This window comes from Mirounga angustirostris, unplaced genomic scaffold (genome assembly GCF_029215605.1).
Source record: "Mirounga angustirostris isolate CCGP_5_RB_7025 unplaced genomic scaffold, mMirAng1.0.hap1 SCAF_15, whole genome shotgun sequence".
NCBI classification, from domain to species: Eukaryota; Metazoa; Chordata; class Mammalia; order Carnivora; family Phocidae; genus Mirounga; species Mirounga angustirostris.
The window spans coordinates 81,163,601-81,188,097 of record NW_026991723.1 but is presented as its reverse complement, the minus strand read 5'-3'; the positions used below and the strand labels follow the sequence as shown (position 1 = coordinate 81,188,097).

Below are 24,497 nucleotides of genomic sequence, written 5' to 3'. Positions count from 1 at the left end.
GGACCAAGGACAGAGGTACAGAAGCTCTGAGGGGGCCCATGGGTCTGGCAACGAGGTGGTAGAGGTGTGGGAGAAGGAGACGGGTGATACTGGCCTGGAGGAAGAACAGAGGCGAGGAGGTGGCGACGGGGTCCTCCAGGCAGCACACCTTAAGAAGGCTGGCTGAAGGGGAGAGAAGAAAACCCAGCCCGGAGCAGGTGAGCAGCCCCGGTGCCGTGGGAAAGCGCAGCGGGGCTGCAGTTTTAGGGATGATGAAGGCAGCGAGGGTGAGGCTAGGGCGCCGGCCATTCTCTCTGGGAATGCTGGACAGCCAGGGCCCTGTGCCGGTGACAGACCGAGGTCTCCACCGGGGACCTGCTGAGACACATCACTGCCCCCGTCATAGCTGGGCTCCTGTACCTGTGCCCCCTCTGAGGGGCTGGACTGAGGCCTGCACATGCCCCCTCTCAGCCTTGTGTAAATAGGATGGCCTGACCCCTGCCTGGCTCCCGCTGAGTCGGCCCCGGGCATGGGTGCAGCCAAAGGGGTTTGGGGTGCTTTGTTTCAGAGGCCCTGGGTGGGGCCTTGCAAACGGGTCTGGCTCGTGAGAGCCCCATGAATTGTGGCCTTGCAGGCATTCGAAGCTTCATTTAGCCAGCTCAGCCTTGACCTGCTGGTAACGTAGACCAAACTCTCGCCCCTACCCTAGAGAAGGCATCTGACACAGAGCCTGGCAGGAGATGGTGTCTCCTGCAGGAAGTGCAGGGGCCACACCATCCCCCTGGGACTGGCGAACCAGCAAAGAACTCCCTTTGGAGCTTATCGGAGCCCAGGAAGGGCCCTGAAGAAGGCACTGCTCCACTCTCTAAGCGGAGAGACCCCAACCTGCTGGAGGAGACAGTCTCAGGTCCCTCGGTAAGCCGAGACCACCACTACCCCCGTTCTAGGGGTCTCCCCTGTCCACAAGTACCACCAGGGTGAACCCCCGTGATGCCGCCCCTTGGTAAAGGACAATATAGGCCCACAACTCAAGGGTCGCCCCTGGAAAATCTCCTGAGACACAGCTGAATGGAGGCGAGTCAGGCTTAAAATAGCTAAATAAATCTTTAATATTTCTAATTGCAAATGTACAGAAATTGCACAGCCACACAGTCTTAGAACACCAACAACTTTCTCTGTACATTATTACATATGAAAAGTCATAGCTGGAAGGAGGAGCTCCAGCCAAGACTCCAACGTTTGCATTTTTTCTTTTTCACATACTTACAAAAGGGGGAGCAAGGAGGTGGTGTGGGGCTGGGGGCGGCTTTGGGGCCAAAGGTGTAGAAAAGAGGGGCTGTTTCCCTGGACAGCCTGCCTTCCGCGGATGGGCAGGCAGCAGGGAGAGAGGCGTACCCCGGGGCAGATGCTCCATAGGCGGGGGGCGGGGGGGCGGTGTGTGGAGCTCTGGCCTTGGTTCCCCCCACCCCCCTTTCTGGGCAGTTGGAAAAAAGTCTTCACTTATAGAAAGTTTGGCAGTTTCCTTCACCCTAAACATACAAGTTAAGCAAAAAAGTCAGGCCTCTCTGTGTTGGCAGAGGGGAGAGCTGTCTCCGGCAGACTCTAGGCCTGGGGCCCCGGGGACCTGGGGCCTTATCTTCCCAGAGCAGGGCCTGCCTTCCCTCACTCCCCCTCCCTCTGGCCCTGCGGCGAACTGGCCCAACACTGGGACGCAGCGTCTGCGAGGCCGGGACAGGAGCTCCTTTGCTGGTCCAGTCAGGGCGCAGGCCCCTAGCACCCCACCCAGACCGCACGCTGCATGCCCTGGGTACGGAAAAGCCCCAACACCCAAATCCCAAACCTCTTCCTCCTGCCCAATACTGTTCTCTAGATTAAAAAATAAAATACACACCATTGGAGAGCAGCGGTCCCGGGCAGCCCTCGGCAGCACCAGGACTAAAGGACTATGTACAACCATTAGGTGAAATAGTTACATTACAGTCGAACACCAAGAACATGTACAAAAATGGTCAGACTTGCAATTCAGATAAAAATCTGTGAAGAGTCTGTACACTTTTACAGTTTTTGCACTAAGTAAGTAAGGCTCTCGGCCTGAGAGCTCACAACCCACGCCAAGGGCCGCCAGCACCAGACCTGCGCTGGCCTCCTGCACCCTGCTGTCCGGGCCCCGGGGCCCCAGGAACCTCCCCCGTATTGCTAAGAGGCGCTCAGTCCAAGGTTGCTCTACGAGGCATCGAGGCATCGGTGGGAGAGGGGTAGGGGGGAGGAGGGGAGGAGACCGAACCAGAGTACATCACTGCGGGCCGGGCCCTGCCTGTGTGGCCACGAGTAGGGGCAGGGCCACAGCCCCCACGGCCTTCCTTCCTGAGGTCTGTGACCGCCGGGGGCCTGCCCTCTCCTCACCGGCCAATCTCTGGCCTAACTGAACTGCAGGCTGCATCTAAGAGCCCCCTCCCAGGACACAGGCCACGCCAGGGTGCTGTGTGGTCTGGGCCACCCTTCCCGCACTCCCTGACCCGGTGGGCTCTGTGGTGACCTCAGCCCCTGGCAGTGGCAGGCCTCCGGCCCCAGGGGCGGGAAGGGCTCAGCGCTCTTTCCAAGGGTCTCCTCAGCTTCCTGAGGCTGAGGCGGAGGCAGAGGGGGCGGCTCCCGCGAATCGCCCAGCCCCGGCTCCGCCGCCCTGGTTCTGCTGCGGGGCAAACGCCCGGCTCCCGCCCGAGATTACCGGGGCTGGGGGCGGGAACAGGGAGGGACCGAGACAGACCCAAGCTCCTGCCCACCTATGTCCCGCAAGGGGCGGGTGGGGGGAGCAGGGAGGGCTGAGGAGCCATAGAACAGCCTAGAGCTGGGGAAAACCGGCCCCAGCCGTGCCCCTCTCCTGTCTGCAGCGCCTGGGTCCTCGGCCGGGGCCCGGGAAGGGTGAGGAGGAGGCCGGCCGCACACACGGGGCCTGGTGCAGGCCGCTGCTGTCTTGGAGAGGGAGCAAGTCTAACATCCTCCAGGGCCGCTATTTCCCATGCAGTGCGCACGCTCAATTTAAAAGGCCCCTGTGTTCCAGCAAGCGAGCAAGCGGGCTTTTGTTTCTAATGCATACTGTGAAAGGAAAAAAAATCACAGTTATCCACCTTCTCAGGGCCTGCTGGCATCAGACTTTCTTTTCACCATCCATCAGGGAAGATCAGCCGTTCTCTCAGGGTGAGAACCGGCTGGCCACTCCCCGAAGAGCCACTGCGTCCTGGTGCGCTGGCCCCGGGAGAAGGGCGGGTACCAGGCACAGGGGCATCTGGGCCCACTCTGCCCAGATCTTTGGCTTTGGGGAGCCCCGGAGTGTCAGCCTGGGCCCAGGTGGCAAGTAAGGGAGGCTCTGGATCCTCCCCACAGAGACGAGGGCCCAGAAGAGAGCCAGGATCCTCACTGGGTCTATTTGGCAACACAAATAAGGAAGGGGGGGTGGGGAGTCTGGGGGCAGGTACAGGGGGGAATCCTCGGTTCCTCACAGCCAGTAAGGGTCCCCGGACAGGCTGCATGCAGTGGCAGGTGCTCAGGGTGGAGCCCAGCAGGGGACAGGAACTCCAACGGCTCCATCCTTCCCACCCTCTCCCTGCCTGCCAACCAGCCGATCAGCCCCTGGAACCAAGGGGCAAGTCCCCCAGGGCAGGCGCCTGGGCCCCCACCGCTTCAATCCTCCACCTCTGCGGGTGCTCCCTCCCTAGGGAGGGTGTAGGGGGTACATGCACTTGCCAGGTCAAGAAAGAAAGGTGACACACACCAAATTCAATAACCAACAGAGACATATTTTGGCAGGCCCCCTGCTCGCCCCAGGCCGTCCCACCCCCCAGCCTGCAGTCTCTTTGGCCTGCACCGAACTCGCTTCTCGGGCCAGAAGAGAGGGGAGCGGGCCCACGCTGTGTCAGTCTGTCGAGGCTCCCTCCGTGGCACCTCCTGGACTGCAGGTGGAGGGAAGGGGGGGGCCTGGGCCTCCCGCCCCCGTGCTGGGGCTCCCCAGGCTGAGGCTGGCCCCGGGCCACCACGGTCCTCCCTCCTCGGGCAGGTTAACAATGGCTGCTGTTTCGGAACTCGCCGTTCTCAGTAATCTGCAATTTGGTGGGGTTGGTGGGGGAGACGCCGTTACGGGCTTGCATGCTGTACCTCTCTTTCAGCTGCGTCAGGGCGCTCATGAGGCGGGCGTTGGCGGCATCCAGTGAGGCGATGCGCTTCTCCTGGGGGCAAAGAGGGCATTAGCTGGGGCCACAGGGGGACCGTACCGGGACAGGGGTCTCCCCGGGGCTGTGTGCGCCCATCAGGGGTGCTGGGAGGACACATGGGGAGGACTGAGAGTCCACGGCGTGCGAGGGGCCGGAAAGGCGCCCAGGTTACAGGGCCGCGGGGCAGGTGGTCTCAGTGCCATGGTCCGAGACTCCGCCTGCCTTCCTGTGTCTCTCCCATCACTGCTTCTCCCCAGTCAGAGCAGCCCTAGTGGTGTCATCCATCAGCTGCCGAGCCCCGAGGGTGCGTCCCCTCGCGCACGAGATCATGGCTCCTGGCTGGTCCATGCTGTTTTTACGTTTATAATCTGAACAAGGCCTGGCCCTATTGCCGGGTGAGTGAGAGGAAAGGAGTGTAGGGAAGGAGAGTGGAGGCCAGAGTCTCTTATGTGCTTCCTCTCTCAATGCAGCCGGGAAGCCACAGCTCTGAACAAGAGCCCCCCTGCTCCGCCTGCCCAGCCTGCTGTCACCCCAAGCCATCCCCATTCCCCTCCCAAAAGCTTCCACACTTTGCTCAGTACCCTTGGTGAAAGGCAGTAGTCACCAAGCTGCCCCAGTAGGGAAGGTGCTGTCCCACCCCTTTCATAGCCTGTCCCAGTGAGCTTGTGGTCCATTGAGACCTCCAAGCCTGACTTCTTGGATCCGAGATCCTGGCCTCCTATTCCTTCTCAGTTTTTATAGTGGGGTTATGACTGAGGATGTAGAGTTGTCAAAGTCACCCTTCCTTACCCTAGGTCCTTTAACACCTATGGCTGACCAAAGGGCCAGAACCCACCTGGGCATCAATGATCTTCTGTTTGGAGTCTACAGCTGCTTGCATCTCAGCGTGGTCCTTCTTCAGCTCCTCCTCCACTGACATCAACCTGTGACCAGACACAAGGACAGTCAAGCCGGCACTTGAGGGAGCAGCTAAGGAGGTGGGGTGGGGCCGTGCGGGAAGAAGCCATCACACCTACACGGAGGGCACATACTAGGAAAGCTCCTCCAGCTGGCCTCCAACCACTGACATGAGATGGGTCTGCTCCTCCCTTATACTTCACCTGCCCCAGACTCTGCTCCCAAATCCCCCAGAAGCCCTTGGAGCTGCCCATTTCCTGATGTTCTTCCAGGAGCCAAGGTGCACGGGGGTGGGGGTTAGATCTTCACTGCCTCCCAGAGCAACGCAGGGAGTGTAATGTCAGAAGATCCGTGGCATGGGTAGGAGGATGAAAAACCTGCAGGGCTCTAGGGCTTTTTCCACCCACTCGGCATTCACCAAGGCTATGCCAAGACGTGCCTAGAACCTGACGCAGCGAGATGAATAAAGTAGAGATCTCCATCTCTCAAAAAGTTACAAGGCAGCAGGGATACAGATAGGCAGACAGTGGCCATGCCCTGCATGGGAGGCCTGGAGGCCATGGGAACAGAGAACAGGAAGTAGGTAACTGTCCTGGAGGGTGGGGTGGGGTACCAGCAAGGTCTGAAGGTGCGGTAATGAGTAGGGAAGATGGGAAGAACACCGTCTGCAGAAGCTCAGAGCTAAGGCATGTGTGTGTCTGTCCCCAGCTGCTCCTTCCCTGAAACCCCTCCTGGCCTCACCTCGCAGGTCCCTCATGCACCTGTCAATCACAGTGGCTCACACCCACTTTCTGATGCTCTTCCATTAGTTTCTGGATCCCACACTCTCTGGGTTTGCCTCCTAGCTGGCAGGCCACAGCTCTGCAGACGCCTGTCCTGCCTGCCCCCAGCATGTCAGGGCTCTGTGGGGGTCTGTCCCAGCCCCTGTTCTTGCCCCCCACACTCTTCTCAAGACAAGCTCACCTGCTCCCAAGGCTTCATGCCCATCGCTACCTGCACAACTTCTCCAGGCCAGCAGAGCAGTCCCCTACCCCCTGGGTGGGCACCGAGCACCTGACACAGAAGGTGCACAGGGAGGTCAATGGTGCTAGGGCAGGTACCCACAGGGCCCTTGTGAAAAGTCAATGAGATCAGCAGTCAGGGAGCACTGATCAGGAGGAAGGGTGAGGGGCCACGCCAAGAGGGGGGTTCCTTGTCACAGGAAGATCAGACATTGAGTAAAGCCTGTAAGAAGCGGAGGAGGAGGACCAGGGAGCAAAGGGCACTGGATGGTGTCAATCCGAGGGGAAATTACACTAGGGGAGAGAGACTTGTGCTTCTGGTTGGTGGGAAAACAGAGACCAGATTTACCCTCCTGCCATCAAACAGCGACAGTAAGAAACTAGAAAACCAAATGAAATATATGAAAAAACGGTTTCCTGACACTGAACAACAGGCAGTGTGTCCTAAGAAAAGGGAACACGTGAGCTGAGCTGCACTCACTGCCTGGAGTGTCCAGGCCAAACAGAAGAAGGAAAGTAATGTCACGGAGTTGAGGAGACCCAGGGAAGCGGTGCCCGAGAAGAGGAAGACACAGGGAGAACGCCACGTATTTCCTGAGAGTTCCCTTTGAGTCTTTGGCTGGGGACGGGTCTGCAGGCCTGTGAGAACACAGCCAGGCTGGGGTAGGAACCACTGAAACATTAGAACAAAACCACCCCAGGGAGAGTTCATACTCCTACCTGGCAGAGTGAAAAGACATACTAACACAGGGACATAAAGTAGAATCCCCAGAAGGAAACTGCCTCAGCAGTGGGGCCAGATTAGGCTAGATTAAAGGCTGTCCAGACCCACCCCAACAAAGCTTAAATGTAAGCCTCCAAAGAATCAAACTAATTCCAAATAACCTCATTGTGTCCCAGAACAAAGCCTCAAAAATATTTAAAAGAACACAAAGCATCCCACACCTACATAAAAGTCACAATGTCTGGCATCCAACCAAAAATCACCAAACGTAAGAGAAGTAGAAAAATAGAACCAATAACCAGGAAGAAAATTAATAAAAACAGACTCAGAAATGTCACAGATGACAGAATTCATAGATACTGAAACAACAATCGTAAATGTATTTCCACATGTTTGAGAAAATAGAGAGGAAAGCATAAGCATGATGAGAAGAGAAATGGACAGAATTTAAACCAAGCTGAAAGTCTGAAGGTGAAAAATACGGTATCTGAAATGAAATGAAAAAATACTGGGTAGGATTAATAGCAGATTAGACACTGAAGAAGAAATGATTATTAATCTTGCAGACATAGGAACAGAAATTATCTAAGATACAACAAGGGAAAAGAAGTAAAAAAAGGACACAACAGAGCATCAGTGCAATGTGGGACAATATAAAGCAGCCTAACATATGTGGGATGGGATTCCCAGAAAAAAGACTGCGTAGGCAGGACAGCATACCTATAGATCCGAGAGCTTAAACCCAAGAAACATGAAGAAAACCATGCCAACAAACAACGAATCATGGAACACTTCATCTAAAACTAATGATGTAATGTATGGGGATTAACATAAGAATAAAAAAAATAATAAAAAAAAAAATATGAGGGCTAAAATTAATTAAATCTTAATTCCTTAAAATAATAATTAATAAAATAAAATTAAAATAGCCTGAAAAAAAAAAAAAAAAGAAAACCATGCCAAGGATCATCATAATCAAATTATCAAATCAATGACAAAAAAAGATCTTAAAAATAGCCAGAGAACAAAGACCAGAAGAACAAAAGCAATGACAGAATCCCTACTATTACAGCCTGATGGTGAGGGCCCCACTGGCCCACTTCCTGTTTTTGTAAATAGCCACACCACACACACAGTTCTGCTAAAACAGCAAAGTTGAACACTTAACAGAGAGGCCATATGGTCTGCAAAGCCTAAAATAGTTATTATCTGCCCCTTTACGGGAAGTTCCCAACTCTTGCCCTAAGTGACAACAGAGATATAGCTAATAAGCCAAAAAGAAAGATAAAATGCAATCATAAAAATGCTCAATCCAAGAGTGCAGGAAAAAAGGGAACAGAACAGATGGTGCAAATAGAAAACCATAGCAACAGAAGAGATTTAAACATAATTATATTGATAATTACATTAAATGTAAATGGCCTAAATACTCCAGAAACTGCCAGATTAGATAAAAAGCAAGAACAGACAATAAGGTGTCTATAAAAGAAACTCATTTATATAGAAAGACACAGACAGGTTAAAAGTTTAAGGATAAGAAAGGATATACCTGGCTAATACTAATCAAAATAAAGTTGGGATACCTATAATCAACATCAAACAAAGTAGATTCCAGAGCAAAGAATATTACGAGGGATAAAGAAGGTGACTTTATAACAATAAAGATGTTAGTTCATCACCAGCACATAACTCCTAGATGTGGATGCATAGTTTCACTGTACATAAAGCAAAAACAATAAAAAAGAGAAATACACAAATCCATAATTACGATTAAAAACTTCAATACCCTTTTCTCAATAACTAATAGAACAGTAAACAAGTAGACAGAAAAATTAGTAATAATATAGAAGGATTCAAATAATGCTATCAACCAAATTGAAAATTGACGTTTCCATTAAGGAGGAAATACAGCGGGATGGGTTAGTAGAAATAAATGTGTTAAGTAAACCACTGAATTCAGAGACCACACACCCTTCAGAGAAGAGGCACAGTGAGAAGGTGGTGGTTGGTCTGAGAAGCATTAGTGAGCCAAGAATAGAGCTGGCAGTCAAGTGAACAGTGGATTTCCAGTCACCCCAGTTATAGGCCCTCTGCTCATGCTAACCATTTTGCAATGAACAAACCCACAGGTAAGCGAAGCAAACAATAATTAGGACAGAGAAACAGGTAGCCTAAAGAGGAAGAACCTGGAAAGAGTTTCTGTAGTGGATGAAGCATGAGGCTAGGTGGGGAAACTTCCTGGCTATGGCACACCTGCTAAACCTGTCCGGATGACGGATTCTTGGGCCATGCAAACAAGCTGTAAAACCCGCACTGTGTCCTCTTCTACCTGCTATTACTCTCATGAAAAAGTGAACTTCACAACTGGGACGCCGGGGGACGGCCAGGATGCTACACCTTCACTGTACTCCCTGCCTGCAGACATGCATGAGGGTGTACCCACCCTGCCCATGGGTGGAGACAGAGAGAATGAGAGAGAGAAAATCACCACAGCATGTGATATCCAAGCCGTCAATAGAGATGAGAGTCAGCATCAAAGCCAACGGCCCCCTGGAAATCTTTCCTGGATAACTCACAGGCACCTTAAAACTCAACAGATCCCAAACGTGGGATCTGTCCCAGCATGGCTGGGACACCTAAACTCCCCAAGATCCTCCTCTCAGCAACTGGTACCAAGACACCCAGATACTCTTGGTAGAAATCTGGGGGTTATTCTGCCTCCTCTCCTTCACCCACTGAATGTAACTGACTTATCCCTACTTTTCCTGTCCTGAATTGGGTCCCCACTGTGTTGCCTGGCACCTCTAATCCTACCTCCCCTGAGAGCGCTTACCAAGAAAACAGGACTGCTTATAGGGGTCACAGGCCCTGTGTGAGCTGGCCTTCGCTAACCTCGCTTCTGCCGGGCCCAACTTTGCATTCTACCATCAATACACACCACACCAGGTAGGGCTCCCCACGCTCCAGGCTGCCTCCCACCTCCAGGCCTGGGCCACACTGTCTCCACTGCCTGGGACACTCTCCTCCTTCCTCCTTCCACTCCTGGCTCCCCTGCAGCTGACCAGACCTTCCTCTAATCAGGAGGGTGGTCTGCCCGCTGTGTGCGTGTATGTGGGGTGGGTGGGTGGAGGGGGGGGCCAGAACTGGCCCAGAGCAGGAAAAGGCTGCCCTCACCTGCTGATGATGCCCTTCATCTGGATGTCCTTGTCCTCCTGCTGCCGCCGCAGCCGCTCCTCACCCTCTTCCAGCCGTGCCTGGTACTCCAGCACCAGCTTCTGTGTTGTTTCCTCCTGGCACTTGAACAGAGTCTCATACTCCTCCAGCTTCTTGGTAGAGATTCGCAACTTGTCCTGCAGCACTGCCAGGTCCTGCCAGGAGGGCAGCGTGCCAAGGGCACAGCACCCAGGACAGAGAGCACAGCCTCGTGAGCCCGAGCAGGAGCACAGGGTGGGGAGGGAGCCCAGCTCGGAATGTGCCAGGGGTCTTCACCACCCTCACCTTCACACAGTGAGGAGACGCCTCCGGAGCCCAGCCAGAAGGGTCAGGGTGAGACTCCAAGCCTGTCTCCGTCCAGGGCTCTCTCCCCTCCAACCTCCCACCCCTGCAGCCTGACCTTACAACTATGAGGGGATGAAGACTCAAACCCAAATCTCCTAAGTAAGGGTTTAACGGAGGGCACTGAGTTTTTTTATCATAAACAAATGTTAAAAACACTCTTGGATATATTAAGATCTGATAGAACCCTGAGAGGTAGGGACTCTATAGGAGGGGAAACTGAGGCCCAGAAGGCAAGGTGACCTGGTCCCATGGAGAGTGACTGACCAGTGGAGTGAGATCCTAGCCTCCCAGCCTCTATTTGACCCTAAAGCAAGGGCGGTGGCATAGGGAAGTGGGGGCGGGGAGGGGGGGGAGAGGTTAAAGGTAAGGTGGGGTTGACACTAGAATCAAGGGGGTGGGGGCCAGGGTGCCGTGACAATTGGGGAGGCAGGAAGAGCCTCTCCTGGAGTCCTAGGCAATGGAGACCTAATTCACTTCAGCAACGGTTAGGAGGCAGCAAATCCAGATGACTGGGGAGAGGCCCAGCCTTAGCCCCAAGCTAAGCTCCTAAAGCAAAACTGGACCCATAGGAGAGCTTGGCTCTGAGAGAGATGACCCTGGCCCATCCCAAGTCTTGCTCAGCTAGCCAGAGTGGGGTAGAGAGGCTCCTCCCTGACAGAGGCAGTACCAGATTTCCAGGGAGCTGGAGAGAACAAGGCCTCCCCCAGATTTGCCTTGTGAGGGTTAGTAGCAGAGAAGATGAGAGAAGCAGTAGCTCATTCAGCCACAGATTGGCAAGGAAAGAGGGCCCTCCAGCTGCAGCCTGACCCCTGCAGTCATTCAGGTGGTCCTTACAAGTCATGAATGGGACTCTGGGTCCCCGAGAGGTACAGAGCCCAGCCCCAGGCTCACAAAGGGAGCCTGGGCTAAGGCTGGCCCAACTTTTGGCCCAACCAAACTCTGGCTCTTGGAGGACTGTGCCCCATGTCCCCTTGACATAATTATGGTGAAAGCAGGTGGATGCAGTGGACTAAGGGGATGGAAGGTGGCGGAATGCAGCATGGACATGAACCTCGCCCTAGGCCAGGACAAGGGAGAGCTGCCACCCTGACTTCCGTGCCCTTGCCTAAGAGGCTGCTAAGGCTTTCCTAGGGCCGAGGCGAGGGCATCAGGGGAGCGGAAGAAGTGCCATTCTCAGGGGCCTTGCACTGGGCCCTGCATCTTCCTGGGCTTTGGCCCGCAGGAGGACATGAGAACGAGCCATGGATCCAGGGCAGTTGCCATAACAACAGGGAGAATTTGGGAGGACAGAAGCCCCCTCCCCAACCCCCATTGCCCCACTAAATACTAGCTAGATGTGTGTGGTGGGTGGAATCTGGATATTTTAGAACCATTTCCCCCCCTAGGGGGAAGAAAACCTCTCAGTAGCAGTAGGACCCTTCACCTAGCTCTTTCTCTCTCATGTCCTGGTGGAGACAGGAACTGGGCAAGAGCCAGGCTCTGGATAGGTGCAAACCCAGAGTGGGGGACCTGGTTGGGGGCGGCCCTCCCAGCTGTCTCGGGGACCCACACCTCTCTGCCTCCTCATGCATGAAGCTCCCCATGACGGTCTCCATGTGCCTCTTTGGCACCCCCAGTCCTCAAGTCCAGGCCACGCAGAAGCTCGGTGGCCAGGTCACTCAGGGAAGGGGCCTCCCAGAGGTCTGAGGACCAGGTACCAGGAGTCTGGATTCAGTACAATTTCCAGGTGAGTCTCATGTACAGCCTGTATAGGAATTCTCAGCTCTAAGCTAAATCCCTCTTGCTGCTCCTCTTCCAGAGGCCATTGGCTGATGTCCTCATGGGGGACCAGGGGTTGAGGGGGAACTGGCCATACGCAGGGAACAAGCAGCATCCCTCATTCAGGGCTCGAAGGGAGAGAACATTGCCAGCGGCCACAGGCAGGCAGCCCCGCCCTGCCCCAAACTGCCAGGGTCCAGCTTTACCTTTTCTGCTTGGCTGAGCTCCTCCTTACTCCTTAGCCTATCCCTGTGGGGGGGGTCTGGGCCCAGGCCCTCGTCTTCTAATAACTGCGCGTTCATGGTCAAGAGCCAAGCGGCCGTGCGGTCCAGGGCATTGGGGCTCACAGGTGAAGGGCCCTACAATGAAACACAGCTGTGAGGGGCTGGAGGGAGGCAGGGGGGTGGCACCAGGTGAGTCACAGGGACAAGTGGCTCAGGGACACGGGCAAGGGTAGGGGACCTCCAACTGGCCAGGCAACTACCGACACAGTCCCCAACTCAGGAATTCCCACTCCTGGATGGCAGCCTGGGCGGAGTCAAGAGCCCAGGTGGCCTGAGTGCCCCTCTCTGCCACCCAGGTGAGAGCAAGTGAGCTTGGCCAGGCAGGCGGGCATTCAACCCAGAGCACATCTGTCCCACATACTGTGTGCGGCCCCAGGGTGACACGGAAGCCCTGGAGGCCAGCTCAGAGCATGAAGGTGGGGGTGCTGGGGGTCTGGTCGACTCCTACCCTGGGTGGGGCTTTAACAGGCCTGGAATCGGAGATGGATAGACCCCTCCCTCTTTCTCCCTGGCCCAGCTGCCCCTGGGGGAACTGGCAGAGAGACCCTAAGGCCACACTGTCCCTGGTTCAAAGGATTCAGGCAGGGGCCAGTGGGCCTCGGGGGGAGAGGGGAGGTGGTGTGTGGGGCAGGCTGGTGGGATGGGGCCAAGTGCGGCCGTGTTCAGCATGGGATGGCAGCTGAGGACAGGCGAAATGACCAGGAGCCAGCACACCATGGGTGGGGTATGATGTCCCGGCGGCCCGAGAGCGCGGCCTGCCCTGGGACAGCAGCACTGACCTGCTTGTGCACTGCACGAGGCTTCAGCTCCGGGCTGTCACCCTTGGACGAGGACGAGGGCTGCCGAAGCCGGGCTCCGGGGCCAGCCCAATCAGGCGAGGCTGATGCCAGGGTCCCACTGGAGGGCCGCGGGTACTGCAGGGTGCTCAGCAGGGTGGGTGGCGTCCGGCCACGGGGCGCAGGAGGGGGCGGTGGGGGTGGGGGTGGCGGCTGGTCGATCCTCCGCTGGGGGCCGGCACTGTTCTGCCGCGGCACCGTGGGCTGCCCGCCCTTCTCAGTCAGTGACATCTGCCGCCGCGCCAGCTCCCCGGGCCGCCGCGCCAACTCCTCGGCGGTGCTGCTGAAACTTCCCAGCTTGGCGGCAGCTGCCAGCTCCTCACTGTTGCTGTGGGAGCTCAAGGAGCTGTGGCCCTCGGAGCCTGAGTCGCCAAGGCCACGAGGCGAAAGTGGCAGGCCGGCCGCCATCTGGTACACGGGGTTCTGGAAGGAGAGCGGTGCCAACAGCTGGGGCCGGCCGGGGGCGCCCTCGGAGGTGCCCGGCGTGGTCGGGGTCTGGCCCGCCCGCCGCACCGTGGCCAGCCCTGCCAGGCTCGCTGGGGCCGCCCGGGCCGGCCACCCGGCCACCAGCTGAGATGCCGGCGCCTGCCCATCGGTGGTGAGGGCGTCGGGGCCCGCCGGGGAGCCCGCCTCCCCGTCCAGCGTGCGGGCATCTTGGAGGTCCACCATAGACAGGCTCTTGCCACCATTGGCCATCTGAAGATCAGGCTCGTTGGCTTCCGAGTAACTCGAGCTGCGGGCAGGTGAGGGCTGGACCCCGGAGGACCTTGTGACAAAAAACAAGTCCTTGTTTTCGGGGGTTGGAGACGGTAACCGGGTGAAATCTATCAGACTGCAGGGAGACAAGCACACACAGGGAAAGAAGGGGGAAGAGAAGAGCTGTGAATGCGGCCAAGGCGGGTCCAAACCGAGAGCCCCGCCAACCTGCCAGGGCCTGGCAGCCTGAGCCTGAGCTGGGGCTGCGGGGGGAGGGGGAAGGCAGGGCAGGGAGAGGAGGTGCGAGGGCTGCAGCACCAAACCACAGCCCTGGCAGCGCCCCCCACCCGGCAGAAGCCACCGCAGGGACCGAGCGGCCAGGATAGCACCTCCTACACTGCACCTCCCTTCTAGGGGCCGGTGTTGCTAGTCCCAGGCCAGGCTGTCCGGCACGCCCGTCCCCGGCTCAGCTGCACTTGGGACATTGGGTGCTGCGGCCTGGAGTGTTCTGGAAAATTCCCCTTGGCTAAACCCAAACCCACAACGCAGTGGCTCTCTGCTATCCAAAGGTCCGACTTCAAAGCCATAGGGGCTCCCGCAGCCTCTTCCCTCTTGTTCCTCATCAGACTGACAACCAGAGTGGGGACCTAGTGAAGCCTCCCCAACCCCCCCACCCCCCGCTCCCCGCCCAGCCTCCTGCTGCCACCTTTGTCTGACTGGCAGGCGGGGGCTGCTGTTCCTGGCAAAAACAAGGAATCAGAGGAGGATCCAAAGGTGTGACTCAGGCAGGGAGGGTCTGCACCTGCAGAGGCAGGCCATGCCCTCCCCCAGTCTTGCAGCCTCTCCCCGGCCCCTCCCCCGGAAGCTGGCTCCTTAGAAAGCACAGTGTGGTGGTAGGTCAGGTGGGCTTTGGAGGGAAGGTTGTGGGGGGTGGGGGTAAACAGGGCTCTGAGCAGGTGAGGGTTCAACAATGGGGAGCTGGAATTGGCATAGCCTGGGATGGAGAGAATGCCTGGCTACCTCTTAACCAAGGTGTCTTCCACCTGAACTGCTTTGCTTCACTTGGCAGGCTATATGAATGGACCCCCAAGACTCAGAGGGAGCTGGGAAGTGGCACCTAGGCCTCTGCATCTCTCGCCTCCTCCTGGGCCTCCAGTCCTGCGTACCACACACCCTAGCTTCTTGATCTCAATGCCCTTGCCTGCTTACATGCCTCCGAACAAGACTCAACTCCCGACTCTGCGGCCCCAGCCTCATCCTTCCTTACTAGCTGGCCCCTGGGAGGGAGTGCATGAGCGGGGCAGAAATGGTTCACTATAAACCCAAGTCTTTCAAAGGAATATCCTCATTTTGACATTAACATTTGAGAACATTCTGCCTCTCTGTCCACCATGTGCTTATTTACAGGTCACTGTGCCTTGGGGCTGAGGTCTCAGACTGTGGTCTGAACCTCAATACCTCTCTCCTAGTTTCTGGAGCTCCCAGACTCAGAGCCTTGCAGTCAGTCACCGAGGCTCCTGCTGAAAACACACATGCTTTAGTGCTACTTCTCGAGATTCTGATTCAAACCAGGAAATACCATGAAAGTATTTTTAACACACACCCGGGTAATCTAAAGGTATTTGGGACCAAACGGTTCTTTAACAAAGCGTATTTCTCCAAGTCTTTGTTTGTGCTAGATTCTCTATATAGAAGACCTTTTCCACCAATGGAAATGTTACTTTTCCTAAAAAGCCCAAACTATGGCACTACCTCCTCCAAGAAGCCTTCTCCGATTTTTCCTAAATGAAGGTTCACTGCCTATAGTCTGCATAACACATTTCAAGTCTCATCTAGCTTATCTTGTAAACATTTGTGTGGACATCCTCCTCCCCAGCTGAGGCTGCAGACAGGCTGAGCCTTGCCTGCACGTGTACCTCACAACACCCGGTACGCCTAGCAGGTCTTACCCAGAGAGATCATTCTCTATCACCATCTTCTGCAGCCCGGCCGAGATGCTGCTGCTGCCAGAGCCAGGAGTGGAGGCCAAGTCGTTGGTCCCTGGGAGCTGCCCACTGCCTGGGGTGCTCAGTGCTGTGTGGACATCCCTCAGGATTCGAGGCAGGGGCCCCAGTTTGGATACAATGCTCTGCAAATACACAGCAAGAGGCAGGTGTGATCCGTGGGGGCCACTTAGGAAGGCCAAGTGCACCGTAGCTGCTGTGGTTCAAAATCGCCAAGGAGCCCCTTGGAAAGGCAGGCCCTGCCCTCGCCCACCTGTCAGATGAAGCAGATCTGGGAAGTGGCTGGGAAGGCCAGGAATCTGCAACTGAACATTTTCCCCAAGCCTCTCAGTTAGCTCTGGGAGTGGGGGAGGGGTGCAAGGCCCAAAGGGAGAAATGGGGACCTAGCCCAAGCCTTTGACCTGAGTTTGTCCTCTCCCCGTGCCCCAGAGAAGGGAGCCCAGGTGGAACCCCAGATTTGCCAGTGACACCTCCCTATCTGAGAGGCTTCTGGGATGGCCCTCTGCTTATGCACTGGCTTCCAGGACTTTGTGCAGAAAGGAAGTGGGAAAACTCATGTAGTCAACAGAGCACAGACTCGAGAGACAACAGCTCAATTTCAAGTCCTTGCTGCAGCGGCATCAGCTGCGACGGCGGCTGCCACCTCCCGTGGAGCGGATGCAGCGGTCGGAGGCCGGCACAGGGACTCGGCAGGCAGCGGCCGCTCGAGCAACTGGTGCTGGCAGCCGTGGAGGAAGACGGGGCCTCGGCCTCACTGCCATGACCCCTCCGGCACCTGTCGCAGCCAAAGGGCAGTGGATACCGTGAGCAGAAGGGAGTGCAGCAGCAAAGCGCTGGGCCGAACCCGAGCGCCCGGCGACAGTGCCGGGGCCCGTGCGCACCCGTGCGGGACAGCGTGCGGCCGGCAGAAGGTCCCAGTGGCAGTGCAGTATGACTGACTACAGTGAGCGGGCCCACCGAAGTCCTCACTGCCCCGCGAACAAGAGGAAAAGCACTCTGTGCCTGCGTGGGTACTTCACACACGAGCAGAGCTATCTAGAAAGCCTCACAACCAGAGTGCCCTGAGCAGTCACCTCTAGGGAAGAGGACAGGAGCAGGGAGGTCTTCCAGCCCTGTTTAGGCAGTAACTACTTTTGTCAGGTGGTCTCTTGAGGCCCTGGAAAGCAACAGATATTCTGGAAGTGGATCCTGGCAGGACTGGCCCTTGCTGCCAAGAACCTGTTCACTGTGCGGGCTGGGGCTGCAGGGGCGACAGTGGAACCCCAGGTCACAGAGGGCGCATGCCGGGTGGCTGCGGCTGGGTCAGAGGTGGCTAGGGAGTAAGATTTTCAACTGATAGTCAAGGGCAAGTCTGGAAAGGTCTACACCTTCCTGCCTGACATGGGGAGGTGCAGCATCTTCAGAGTATACATTTTTCACACCAGTGGCCTTAAAACCTAAAGCAAAGACATTTTTGAGACGCAGCTCAAGATGATCACATTTCTCCCAGGCAGGGAGCACACCTTCACGCAGGAGTCTGTCCACTCAATTCTGAATGTGCAGAGGCCTAGCTAAAGCCCCAGTGGGCAGAGTGGGCTCCCGTGGCAGGTGCTGGAAAGTGAATGGGACATTCCCCCCCCAGGAAATGGAGCCCCAAGACCCCCCAGTGCAGGCTGACAGGGCCTGGGTTGGAACCTCGGGCTCCAGCACCTGGGTGGGTGAACACGCTTACCCCGTTCGTCTGGAGGAGCACCCTCCAGCTCTGTGGCAGCATCTGGCCCAGCCCCTGACCCCCCACAGCCCCATGGGGCCAGGCACCTGCTCCAGCTGGCTGACGGCCTCCCAGAGCAGCGAGTGCAGACTAGAGAGCTCACGGCCCAGATCGATGTAGCCCTCGAAGCCGGCCGTGTTGGAGATGGTCTCGGGGTTGGAGATCTCCAACAGGAAGCGTTGCATGTTGGTCCACTCGTGCTCCAGGAATTGGTTCATGAATGACATGTACTCCTCCTTGCTGCCAAACCTGGACAGAAAGCGGACAGGGTAAGTGCCCCGGGGCCCCGCCCATGAGCCCCCTTCTCTGAGGCACCCTGCCTCAACTCCCACCCCTCCTGGCCCACTGCGGCTGCCTCCCATGCCACTCACTGCCCCCGCCAACCAGTCCGTTCCAACTGGGGGCCCTCATTCCTGGCTAAGCCCAGAGACCCTTTTCGGGACCTTTCCTCACAGGACCTAGAATGCTCTGTGGCCCTCACTCCTCATGCACAGCCAGTCAATCTCCTTCCTCTTTTCCTCCAAGTTTCAAAGGCTTGGTGCACAGATGCCTTTCAATGCACGTTTGGCAGGTCTCTCTGCTGAGCTTTCAGATGTGCGCATCCATGGGTACCTCCTCTGTACTCGGCCTGGCCAAGTCTGGCGTCAGGTCTGTCGCCCCAGACCCATGCCCCACCACCAGGCTTCCTATCCTAAGTGGGGACACTGCCGTCCCCGAGACAGCTGAGCCAGAAGCCTGGTGGCTTCCAGCTTCTCCCTTTCTCACTGGTGAGACCTGCTGACTTTATCTTCTAATAACCCCCCACCTCACAGCCACGGCCTCCTGTATCGCCACCCCTTGCCCCCCAACACTTCCCCTGCAGTTCCTTTTGTGGGAGGGAACCATGGCTACCCTCTCGGCCCTGTCTCTCAGCTGCCCGCTGTGCTTCCTCCAGCCCCCGTGCCCCTGGCTTTCAGGCTGACCAGTTCAGGACCCAGAACAGATGAGAGCCAGCCTCCCTCTTGCTTCAAGCCCTCCAGTGGCTCCCCCTGCCCCACCTGCACTTCAAGTCCCCGCTGACCTCTCATATCTCGCCTCCCACTCCTCCTGGCCTGGTGATGAGTCAGGAATGCCAGGGTGCCTCATGCTGCCAGCACACGGCCCTCCTGGGGCCTGCTGCACCTCTGCTTCTGCTCGCCTCATCCTGACGCGCGGCGGGGGCACATCTCCCAGAACGACAAGCCAGGGGCCCTCCTAAGAGGCCTGCGTGCTCCCTCACCGCTCTGCTGCTTATCCCACATCTCCCTCTCTGCGGGAGTGTGGGTCCAGGAGGCTGGGGCCAGATGTGACTCAGAGCCCAGCGCAGAGAGGCCTGCAGCAGGGCTCCGTCCACACTGCGAACGAGCCCTTCCGTTTCCACCCACTCGCTCCAAGGTACAGCTGAGGACACTGAAGTGCTTTATGAGCAAAGACATCCTTCACGGCATCAAACAAGGACAGTCTGAAACAACCTGAGAGCCCAACCACGCGGGACGGGTTAAGAAAATATGGGCCATTCTCCCTTGAAGGCATATTAATCATTCATTGCAAAATGAGGCTTATGAATGTTAAGTACACGGGATAATCCTTATGATAAAATGTTAATTCAAAAAAGCAGAAGGAAAAAATATCTCCTCTTCTCACCTTTGAAAATGAAGGAAACGTACCCAAATGCCATGTACTTTTTGTAGGAGGAGGATGAGGTGTGGAGATTTTATTTTGAACAACGGGGAAGGGAAGAACTGAGGATGACAGGGCCAGAAGCGGGGCCTGCGTGCCGCCCAACTCCAGGGCGGAAAGCCCCCCACCCCCCCGCCCCCGGCCCAGCCCCGCCGCTCCAGCCGGCGCCCGGATTCTGCCCTGAGGGGTGCCCGGCACTCACTTGGCGAAGTTGGCCAGGTTCTGGGTGACCTTGGCGATGAGGGTGAGGGTGCGGGCTGTGCGGTCGTCGGGGTACTCCTGCAGCAGGTTGAAGAGCGAGGGCGACATGATGGCCGGGCAGAGGAAGCGCAGGAACAGGGAGGCACTGATGAGCCGCTCGCTGATGTCGGGCCGGCCTCGGCTGCTGCACTCCTGCCGCCATGAGGCAAACACCTCTTTCAGCTCCCGTGGGAAGACACTGGGAGGGACAGAGGGGGCGTCGGTCATCGGGCGGGGCAGCTAGCCCGCTGCGGGGAGTGCAGCGCGGCGAGGGCAAATGGAGGGCTTGGTGCAAGGAGCAGGGACAGCCGAGCTCCAGGCAGGGCGGTGGGCTCTCCACAAGGGGCCGAGGCGGAGGGGCACAGGTCCAGAGAGGCTAGGTCTCTGTCCCAAGCAGAATCAGTGGCAACAGCCAGCCTGCCCCGGGGCTTCAGCCTTGACCTCCAACACCAGGCACGAGGTTCTAGGGGAGAGCGAGGCGCACACAAGTGGCATCGACCACTGCTCCCTGGACGCCATCACTGCTGCTGACACTCACTCCCTTTGCTTGCATCATATTCAGGAACTGGACAACTTCAGCAGAGCTCAGAATGACCAAGATGGGAATAGCCTAATCACAGGAGGAGAACCCAGCTCTCCACCTTCTCGGCGGGAAGGGAAACAGAGGGAGTGACCCGCCCCCCACCACCCAGTGGGGGCCAGTGGGGGTAGGCAGGGTTTCTAGCACCCAGCTGGGGGCTCTCTCTGCTGGGCATCCGCAGCCTGCCTCAGTCAGGCCCCACTGGCCAATCTTTAAGTGGTTTTCCTATCTTTTCACCCTGAAAAGACATGCCTCCCACCTTGGGACAGAGTGCCGGCACCCACCCAGCACTCCAGGGACCCTATGCCTGGTTCTGTCACTAGCTCAGGGTGTTCTGAGCAAGTGCCTGGCCCTCCTTGACCTTCAGTTCCCTCACCCTTACAATGAGAATAGGGCCTACCCTGCCAAGTTCACATGACCATCTCAAGGCCGTAGGAAGCCTTGATCAACTCACAAGGTTTTTGCCCAACAAGCCCAGCACCTGCCCAGCAGGCTCTCTACAGTGAATGTGGCTGAAGCAGCAAGAGCGTGCTAGAGAGACGGTGACAGGGGAGCAGAGGGAGGACCTTTAGCCCTGGCCCTCAAAATGCCTGACCCAAAATGCCAGGCAGGGGGGAGCTGTGGAGCAACGACATCTGTGGATGGCCTTGTTCAGAACAGAAAGGTGCCTCTGGGCCTCTGACAAATATCAGAAAGAGGAAATGGAAAATCATCCACGGATATGTTTCCCTGTGTCCCACACCCAGTCTGCCCTGGGAACGGGGGGCAGAGGGTGAAAGCACAGTCCACCCCAAGGGTGGGAGGTATGTTCCCAAAGAGTTCAGGACTGTGCCTCCACCCCCAGGTCCAAGGGTCATTTCTGGCCCAGCTCGAGGGGCCAGGCTGACCCTAGGTGAGTACCTTGTGCAGCCCAGGGGCAGAGGGACGTGGTAGGAGGACATCCATTCTCCTGGCTCTGGCTATTCCCTCTGCTCCCTGCCCAAGGCTATCAGTCACCTAGCAGGCCTATCCCTGCCTGTCTTTCGGGAGCTGCAAGCCATTCCTGGGCCTTCCTAGGTCCAGCCCTGAGCTGGTGGATCCATCTGCCCCGGGGTTCCAAGGATATGCAGGAAACAGATTTGGGCACAAGCACAATCCCACTCTGACGGGATCAGGGCTGTGACAGAGGTGCCCGGGAGGGGGGAGACAACCACGTCTGATACCATGGAGGGGGGCCACTGAGGGGAGGCAGGCGTAAGGCCTTCAAGCAGGAAGGGAGGCAGCATGAGGCGGTGGGGCTGTGGGGTGAGTGAGGAATGGCACGGGCAGCAGGTGGTAGGGTGGGGCGGCCCCCCTGTGGACAGCTGAGAGGTCTCGCATCCATCCACCTGCTCCAGGAGAGTGCCTGAACAGGGCCCCATCCACCTCACTCCCTGATGCTGCAGGCCCGGCACCCTCAACAGCGGCCGGCACACCGACGGGCCTGCGAAGAGATTCGCAGATGCACTGCCACATCCAGATTTTCCACACCACGGCCTGCACAGATTCTGGGCCACTCCTTTACATTGGAGAGCCCACAAAGGACCAGACGGGGGCCAGGTGGGCGGGGGGGGGGGGTGGGATTCCAATCCCAGAGCCACCACTTGGAAGCTACGTGAGGCTGCAGCTCGGCCACTGGCGCCCTCGTTAAACCTCTGCTCTGTCGTTTCAAAGTCAGGGAGAACGGAGCCGAAGGGCCTTGCCCAGCACCCTGCGGGCACCCTGACACAAGACAGGCAAGACGCGGGGCAGGGGCCCAGGTGGCACTGACCAGTAGGAGTTGATGATCTTGCAGAAGGCTAGCTCGCAACACATCTTGAGGTTGCCCTGGTGCTCAGGGAGGTCGGCGGCCGAGCACTTGCTTGGGTCTACTTCGCAGTTCTCATCCGACTCATATAGCGCTTTGATGAACTCACCTGGGGCCAGGAGGGCAAGGAGAGGGAGTAAGGACTGGCGGGCGCAGGCCACCCTCTGCCCACCAGCTAGCCTGCAACCTCCCTACCTAGCGCATCCTGCAGGTACTTCTGGCCCACCAGCTTGAGGTATTCCTCGATGGCCTTAGTGGCCAGCGTGTTCTCCCGGAAGATAAGGTGCTCGTTGTCCCCGCAGCGGTCCACCTCTGACATCATCAGGTCCGTCAGGAAGTCCTGGGAAGGTGGGAGATAAGAGTGGCTGTGAGCAGGTCCGGAAGGCAGGACCCTGGGATCCCAGCCCCGCCCCCCAGCCAGAAGCGCCCACTTCTTGAGGATGCTCTGCTGCCACGCTGCTGGTGCCCAACCTTGGGGGCTACTGAGGGGTGAGCCCGGGCAGCCCGTGAAGGGGAGACACCTAGAGGTGGTGACGTGACAGCTGGGTCAGGGGTGGGGAGGCGGCCTCAGCAAGTGCAAGCCACGTGGAGCCATGAGCCAACTGCACCGTGGTCAGACCCGCCAGACTCAAACCCTGTTCCGCCCTGACCAGGCCTGGCCAGGAGACCAGAGCAGAACTCCCCTCCCCTTGCCAACAGCACTAAAGAGAACAGACAGGCCACCCTCCCTCCACTGTACAAGCAGCTGTCACCATCCACCCGCCTGTGACTCTGACGGGGTCTTCCATACCAGACAGACTTGTTCTGGGCCGCCCCCCGGGGGAAACTGTCCAGATGCCCTGGAAGGCAGTGGGCCAGGGCTCAGATGGCGAGAACACAGTCCTCGGCTTGGGTGGTAAGGCGGCCCCTCACTGCTGTGGGTCCCAGACTTCTGGAAGGCAGCTGTGAAGCTGATGAGTCTACAGGTCCCTTACACAGCGTCATGGGAAGACCCTGAGAGGAGCCGGAGCGCACGCCCTCCCTCCTGACTGCAAAGATGCGGTAAGGTGAGCCTGCCTTCCTCAGGAGCCCCTGCCTCCTCATGCCCTCAGCCAACCCTGTGACCTGGGCGAGGGGAAGACAGGGAATCAGAGACGCAGGGGAGGGTGATGGAGGTGGCAAGGTGGCTAGTATGGGCCAGGGTTTCTGGTGCTCTGGAAATCCCTCCCTCCAATATGCATAACTTTGGGCCCTTTGAAATCACAAGTGGCCCCTGAAATACAGAAGTGAGTTCTAGGTGCAGGAAACCTACTGGCCAAAGGAGGAACAGTAGGGACCGCAGGAGGAGAGGGAAGGGGCTAGTGCCTCTCTGGGTACCACCCAACCTGAGGACCCCTTCCTGCGCTACACATGACCTGTAGGGCCCCCTCCTCTGAACACACAGGAGCAGAGCCAAGTACTGCATGGGCCTTGCAGCTCCACTAGGCTCCTGTTCACGGTCACAGGTCTTCCACAACTCCTGGGATGGGTGCTAGGCCCAGGCTGGGATGGGGGAGGAGCTCTCTTTAGAGCTAAAACCCAACGAGGGGAACAGGCACAGAATAGTAAAGTGACCTGTCCAAGTCCACACAACTACCTGGGCCAGATCTGGAGTGGGGATGACAGGGAGAAGCCTTGGAGTCCAAGGACAGGAACTCTGCAAAGCCACGGCCCCAGAGGGCGGAGCCCGGAGAGAGGGTAGGAAGATGCTGAGATGCCCACTGATACCACCTTTACCTTGGGATTATATTATATAATTATAAATATATAAATATAAATATATATATTATCAGAGAGTGAGCTCATATGTACATCACCCCAGCACGAGTTACTTTCTATCCTTTCGCCTAATGATCTCCCAGGCCCACTGAGGGCAGCTGGAGCCTGGCTTCCAACTCCCTCCACGGTGAGCACCATGGGCCCTAAGAACAAAGGTCACTGCAGATGGGAGGTGGTTTTCCAGGCCAGCCCAGCTCTTGGGGGTCGGGTATTGAAAGAACAGACACAGCAGCAGAAGAGGCCTCCCTCGCTCCCTCTCTGGGGGCCAGGGGCTCCCTCAGTTCACTCAGTTTCCCAACAGCCTGCCAACACTGACCAGAGCCTATCTGGCCTAGTCAGGTCCAAAGGCTGGGGAAGGGAGGAGGAAACTCAGTGCCTCTCCCTCCACGGAGACCACACTGAGAAAGTACCTCTCCTTGAGGGCGGCCACCAGGCAGGGGGGCTCTGGAGGGCCCAAAGACTTCTGGGAACAGGTAAGAGAATAAGGGGCCCTGATGGGAGTCTAACCTGGACCCCCAACCTGTGTCTCCCCCGCCCCAGACTGTGAGGGCTCAGGACCTTGACACATGGCGGTCCCTCACCTCCATCACAGGCCACTTGGCTCTCAAACCATACCATGTCCAGAGGGCAGAGGCCCAGCTCCTTCTTTTTTTCTCTTAAACGCAT

The 24,497-nt window shown here is 57.3% G+C and overlaps 1 protein-coding gene across 11 annotated transcripts in view; it reads right to left on the bottom strand.

The window, feature by feature from the left end:
* Positions 1 to 1,064: 1,064 nt before the first annotated feature.
* Positions 1,065 to 24,497, bottom strand: part of DAB2IP (DAB2 interacting protein) — a 187,918-nt gene continuing 164,485 nt past the window's right edge. For 9 of the 11 annotated variants that reach the window (XM_054509399.2, XM_054509396.2, XM_054509401.2 and 6 more), the window contains 10 exons: positions 22,230 to 22,374; positions 21,999 to 22,143; positions 19,592 to 19,828; positions 17,739 to 17,940; positions 15,888 to 16,066; positions 13,186 to 14,074; positions 12,329 to 12,481; positions 9,981 to 10,174; positions 5,020 to 5,107; positions 1,065 to 4,199 (listed from right to left, as the gene is read on the bottom strand). In XM_054509399.2, the coding sequence (XP_054365374.1) occupies positions 4,032 to 4,199; positions 5,020 to 5,107; positions 9,981 to 10,174; positions 12,329 to 12,481; positions 13,186 to 14,074; positions 15,888 to 16,066; positions 17,739 to 17,940; positions 19,592 to 19,828; positions 21,999 to 22,143; positions 22,230 to 22,374 (2,400 nt within the window). In that variant the 3' untranslated portion in view covers positions 1,065 to 4,031. The remainder of the gene's footprint in view (positions 4,200 to 5,019; positions 5,108 to 9,980; positions 10,175 to 12,328; positions 12,482 to 13,185; positions 14,075 to 15,887; positions 16,067 to 17,738; positions 17,941 to 19,591; positions 19,829 to 21,998; positions 22,144 to 22,229; positions 22,375 to 24,497) is intronic. The other 2 variants (XM_054509398.2, XM_054509397.2) reach the window with 2 other exon arrangements.